The sequence below is a fragment of the Physeter macrocephalus genome, chromosome 13 (genome assembly GCF_002837175.3).
Source record: "Physeter macrocephalus isolate SW-GA chromosome 13, ASM283717v5, whole genome shotgun sequence".
Classification (NCBI taxonomy): domain Eukaryota; kingdom Metazoa; phylum Chordata; class Mammalia; order Artiodactyla; family Physeteridae; genus Physeter; species Physeter macrocephalus.
In genome coordinates, this window is record NC_041226.1 from 85,425,669 (window position 1) to 85,431,889 (window position 6,221).

Below are 6,221 nucleotides of genomic sequence, written 5' to 3' on the forward strand. Positions count from 1 at the left end.
GGGCTTCTCACTGCGGTGGCCTCTCTTGTTGCGGAGCGCGGGCTCTAGGCGCGCGGGCTTCCGTGGTTGTGGCTCGCGGGCTCTAGAGCGCAGGCTCAGTAGTTGTGGCGCACGGGCTTAGTTGCTCCGCGGCACGTGGGATCTTCCCGGACCGGGGCTCGAACCCATGTCCCCTGCATCGGCAGGCGGATTCTTAACCACTGCGCCACCGGGGAAGCCCGAGAGACGCTGGTCTTGAAGGAGAGCATTTGGCTCACGTTTGACTCTTTTTTTTTAAATTTACACATTTTCCAGAAGCGGGTGTGGAGAGACTAGATGTAGTAGATGGCCTTTGGATAACAATCGCAGGAAACCCAGCTCAAACTGGTTTATGCAGAAGAGATTTATGTATTCATGTCGGGGAAACATTGAGGGGCGTTTGGCTCCAGGTACAGCTTGATCCAGGGCCCCAAACGGTGTCTCTCACCATCTCTCTGCTCTCTCGGGGTGGGCTTTATTCTCAGGTAGGCTGTCTCTGGGTGCAGGCCCCAGGCAACCCCAGGCTCCTGTGCCAACAGCTTAGCAGCCCCAGAAAAAGTGAAGCTCCTTTCTCTCTGGCAAGCCTTGGGGCAGCCTCTCATTGGCCTGGCTTGGACCAGTCTGCACCCTGACCCAACTCCTGTGGCCAGGAGGAGCTGGCACTCAAATTGGCCACAACTGGGCCTCCCTCATGCCCAGCCCCACAGCCCGGGGATGAGATAACTCCAAACAAGTCACAGGGATAAGTGGGCATCGGGGTGGCTCCCCAGAGGGGCTCAGGAAAATCGCCGGGAAGCAGTGAGTGTGAGGACAGAGTGCGGCATCTGGGGTGGCCCAGCTCTGCCACCTCCTCACGTCGGCCGTGGCCGCATCCTTCGTTGCCCTGTGAAACTCAGAGCAGTGACTCCTAACCCTTTTTAAGAACCAGGACCCTTTTGAGAATCTGTTGTGAAACATGGATCTATCCCCTCCCCCAAATCACACGTACTCCATAGTTGGTGTCTAATTTCCAGGGGTCACAGGACCTTCAAGAATGCCTGGTTCAGAATGCCTGGCCCAGGCGTTCTCCAAGGCAGCAGATTCCAGGCACTGGGTGGTGGGGAGGGGGAAATACTGGGCGTCCTCCAATGTCTGCTGAATCAGCATTTCTGGGCCAGGGTGTTGGCATCCAGCAGAGTCACAGTCTCCCGAGGGGATTCTGAGGCATCTGGTCCCTGGGAATTTGGGAAACGCTGATCCCTTCCAACCCTGGAATTTAGCACCATTCTCAGCTCTACCAGTTGGTTGAGTTTTTTGGCTGGGATGGAAGAAAGTCAGGCTGGAGGCAGAGAGAGAGTATATGAATAGAGTACTAGAGCGGTGTACCACTTATTCACTTATTCCTTCCTTTCCTGAGCGCTTCCCGGGTGTCAGGACACTGGCTGGGGGCTGGTCATTGCTCTGGCCCTAGGGGTGGCACCTGGGCCCAAGAGGGTGGTCCAGGGCCCATGGGGACTAATGTGTCACTGGACCCACTAAAGCTTGGCCTCTTGTCGGCCTGATCAACACATCTGGTGAATTCCTGGGATGCCGGTGAAGGCTTCTTGTTCACTAACTTAGGGGGAGACAGAGGAGCCATCCTAAAAAGACTCCCACCCAACTGCGAAGGCGGGAAATCGCTGAGTACGTTTTTCTTACACTTAGAGGTGCTTTTTGCCTGAATTTACTTACTCGAAAGTGACATGAACAAGGCGTTGGGTGCACAGTGAGGCTGTCACCGCTACTGCTGTCACGGATGTTGTCCTCAGTGGAAGCTGCATCAGTCATGGGACGCTGATGTCCAAGATGACAACTCTGTTAGATGTCCTGTCTCAGTCCCATACGATGGGCTGGTAAACACAGGGCCTCACTGCAGAGCCTGGCACACAGCAGGCACTCAATAAACATAGGCTTGAATTAATTAAAGTAATGAATAAACAGTAAGTGAGCCATAGAATATTCCAGAACCTTTTTTTTTTTTTTTTTTTTTGCGGTACGCGGGCCTCTCACTGCTCCCAGCCGGACCCCAGCCAAAGCGGTGGCACCTCCCACTGGTTCCATTTGCCTCCCGACTGACACGGGGTGGTATTAGCTTTGTGGTAGGGCCTGTCCTACACAGAGTGAGACGCTGAGCAGTACCCCTGGCCTCCACCCACGATGCCAGTAGCACTCTCCCACACCCCCCGTTGTGACAGCCACAGACATGTTGCCAAATAGCTTCTCAGGGCAAAATCAGCCCTGACTGAGAACCTCTCTCCTCAGGTTTTATATAAAGAAAGGCTTCCCAAGGACAGATATCATATTGTATCTCTTGTATGTGGAAACCCACTAGATGCCAGTAGCACTCCCCCACACCCCCCGTTGTGACAGCCACAGACATGTTGCCAAATAGCTTCTCAGGGCAAAATCAGCCCTGACTGAGAACCTCTCTCCTCAGGTTTTATATAAAGAAAGGCTTCCCAAGGACAGATATCATATTGTATCTCTTGTATGTGGAATCTAAAAAAAATGGTACAAATGAACTTATTTACAAAACAGAAATAGAGTTACAGATGTAGGAAACAAACCTATGGTTACCAGCAGGAAAAGGAGGGGGAGGGATAAATTGGGAGATTGGGATTGACATATACACACTACTCTATATAAAATAAATAACTAATAAGGACCTACTGCATAGCACAGGGAACTACTCTTCTCAATACTCTGTAATGACCTATATGGGAAAAGAATCTAAAAAAGAATAGATATATGTATAACTGATTCACTTTGCTGTACAGCAGAAAGTTACACAACACTGTAAATCAACTATACTCGAATAAAAATTAAAAAAGGAAAAAGATAGACTTCCACCACCAAAGAGGGAGGGGATTAAGCCATTTGAACTAGGGGTTCAGGAGATGGATTCTCAGGCAGGCCCAGTCGGAGTCCTGAGTTATCAGAAGTGAGAGCTGTGTCTTTTCTGCTGGGACTGTTGATTTTGAGGGTCCTGCTCCCTTGGGCCCAGGGCTCCTCTGTGAAAGAGAAAGTGAGGAAGCTGAGGACCAGCAGCGCTGCCTCTCTAAGGGGGGCGCAGGCAGCCAGGGAGCCTGGACCCCCGGGAAGGGACTCCAGTAAGAATCGTGATTCAGTCACTACACTGGCTGCCGTGTCTGAGCGCCCAGGACGCATAAGCCCTGCACTAAGCTTGTCACATGCTTCATTTCCTTACATCTTCAACACCAGCAACTATCACTGGACCCATTTTGCTGGTGAGGAAACTGAGTCTGAGAGGGGTTGTGTTAGTGGCCCAAGGTCACCCAGCAGGTCCATGGTGGAGGTGAGGTTCTGACCCAAGTCTGCGTGACTCCAGAGAACACGCCGTCCTGCCACAAGGATGGGGCGTCTGCTCCCCGAAGCTCACCTGAGCGATGCCCCCCCCACAGAGTCCCCCCCACCCCCGGGAGTGATGGGCGCTGGGCCCCGTCCCTGAATCAGGGTGCGGAGAGCTTCCACGGCAGGGAGGCCGCGCCTGCATCTTTCCCTGGTGACCGTCCAGAGCCTGATACCCCGAGCCCTGAGGGATGGCCACCGAGGCTCCACCCACTCTCGGGGGCTCATGGCCACCGTGGTCTCGGACGAGTCCAGCCTGCGGTTCCCTCCAGCTGACCAGGGTGCCTGTTCTTCCTCGTAGGGTGTTTTTCCTGAATGTGCCATTCGATTCCATCCTTGAGCGGCTGACCCTGAGAAGAACCGACCCTGTCACAGGAGAAAGGTTTGTGCCAGGCTCCCAGTGGGCAGCCCTCTGAGGGCTCCAGGGGCCACGCCCCACCAGGGACCCCCCCCCCCCATGTAGCTGACCGATGCCAGGGCGGGGCTGCTGCAGGGATGACGCCAGTGACGAGTGACAGAAGACTCTAGAAAGGGGGTTCCCCCAGCTAGCTCCTCTGCGCTTCCTGTCGGCCCTCTTTTCCTGGAAGGGCAGCGAGAAAATTACTGTCCGGGGCTCTACAGCACTTGTTGAAATGTTTGCCGGCTGTGTCCTGGGCTCGGCTCGGACCCCAGCGTGTGAAATGGCTCTCCAGGCCTCTGCCGTCACCACAGTATGTCCCAGATGTGGTTGCGGTACAGACGCGTCCCCTCGGGAACCAGTTCACCTTCGAGCCCTCCCACGGCTACGGGGGTAAATCCTGAGTTTTATTCTGCATCTGACCAAGTACAATCACTGTGTTGGTGTTGAAATACAATTTATAGTCTCTGTGATTGCAAAGAGGTAGAAGCTTCCATCTTCCCAGTAATCAAGGCCCTGTTTCTTGGTCACCAGACCACGTTTCTCAGTAGGGAGTGAGGAGGGGCACGAAGGAAATACCAGGATTTTCCTAAACTATAGGTCTGGTCTGTCGCCTTGCTGCTGGGGGACATCTTTGCACTGACCTGTGTCAAGTACAATGACCTTCACGCTGCCATGCCCCTGGGGTCTCTCCAGCGGTGACGGTGGCACTTCCTGTCATCCCTGCTCACACTTGGTGTTATAATGTCCCATCCCCCGTTAGACTGTGAGCTCCATAGAGCCAGAGGCAACTGCCTCGCCTGCCACTGCGTTGTCAATAGCAAATGTGTGCCAGGCATACATAGCAGCTGATAAATACTGTTTGGAAGGGAGAAGAGAAGAAAGAAGAAAGGAAGGGAATGAAAGAAAGAAAGGGATTTGGCCCTCGATATATGACTATATTCTGTCCTACTATTGATCTGCATTCTTCTCTCCTGGGCAGGGCCTGTGCTTTGGGTCTCTCTGCGGCTCCCGGGCCCAGCTGAGGGTGTACACACAGCTGGTGCAGAGTAAATGTTTGGTGGCGGCGGTGATGGTGGCCAACTTGCTCGGTAGTAGGACAGAGGGCCCCTTTCTGCCCTGTCCTTTGAGCTGGACCAGGGGTCACCTGCTCCCCCTCCTCTCGCAGGTCCCACCTCATGTACAAGCCGCCTCCGACCATGGAAATCCAGGCCCGTCTCCTGCAGAGCCCAAAGGATTCTGAAGAGCAGATCAAGCTCAGAATGGATCGGTTCTACAGGAATTCCGCTGAGCTGGAGGAGTTCTATGGGCAGGCCATCACCCTCAATGGGGACCAGGACCCGTACACGGTCTTTGAATACATAGAGAGTGGGATCATTAATCCCCTGCGCAAGAAAGCTCCCTGATGGGTTAAGAGCAAGGAGCATCCCCCAGGGACACAAAGCTAATCCTTCTTCCCCGACCTTCTGGAAACTCAGCCAAGCCAATAAAGAGTGCTGAGTGCAGTCTCGTGTGTCCTGAAGGTGAGGTGGCCGGAGGCTGCCTCGTTTGGGGGTCTGGGGACACAGGACAGGCAAAGTCCAGGAAAGCAGTCAAGTAGAGCGCTGCGGACCAGGTCGGACCTGGGATGCGGTGTGGCTCCAGCATCAACGTGCTGTGCACCCTGGGGTTGTCACCCGATCCTCGGAGGGCCTCGTTTCTCACAACTAAAATGGGGTAATAACAGTCCCTGCCTCACGGGGTTGCTTTGGGACTAAACGGGATGATGCTGGTAAAGCGCTCAGCACAGAACCTGGCACATGCTATGCTCTCAGTAAATGCAGTTTTACCAAAGCCGCTGTCTCTAGAGCAGCCTGTCCAGTAGAACTCTCTGGAATGAGGGGCATGCTGTCTGACCGTCCAACACGGCACGAGCTGCAGGTGGCCGCCCGTGCAGCACGGGGAACACAGCCACTGCAACTGAGAAGATGTTTTTAAAATTGTCGGGCTTCCCTGGTGGCGCAGTGGTTGAGAGTCCGCCTGCCGATGCAGGGGACGCGGGTTCGAGCCCCGGTCCGCGAAGATCCCACATGCCGCGGAGCGGCTGGGCCCGTGAGCCGTGGCCGCTGAGCCTGCGCGTCCGGAGCCTGCGCTCCGCGACGGGAGAGGCCCCAGCAGTGAGAGGCCCGCATACCGCAAAAAAAAAAAAAAAAAAAAAATTGTCCTTAATTTTCACTAATTTAAATGTAAATGGGGACTTCCCTGGTGGTCCAGTGGTTAAGACTCCGCGCTTCCAATGCAGGGCGCCTGGGTTCGAGCCCTGCCTGGGGAACTAAGTTCCCACATGCCAAGCGGTGCGGCCAAAAATAAAAAAGAATTAAATATTTCCTTGGTAATTGAAATTGATCTGTGGGAAAAATAAATTTGCTTAAAAAAAAAA

At 54.0% G+C, this 6,221-nt stretch overlaps 1 protein-coding gene across 13 annotated transcripts in view; it reads left to right on the top strand.

Annotated features, from left to right (window-relative positions):
* LOC102990948 (adenylate kinase 8) overlaps positions 1-5,323 on the top strand; it is a 142,443-nt gene extending 137,120 nt beyond the window's left edge. For all 13 annotated transcript variants that reach the window (XM_028497225.2, XM_055089411.1, XM_007101474.2 and 10 more), the window contains 2 exons: positions 3,707-3,787; positions 4,971-5,323. In XM_028497225.2, coding sequence (XP_028353026.1) covers positions 3,707-3,787; positions 4,971-5,208 — 319 coding nt within the window. In that variant the 3' untranslated portion in view covers positions 5,209-5,323. The remainder of the gene's footprint in view (positions 1-3,706; positions 3,788-4,970) is intronic.
* Positions 5,324-6,221: the final 898 nt, after the last annotated feature.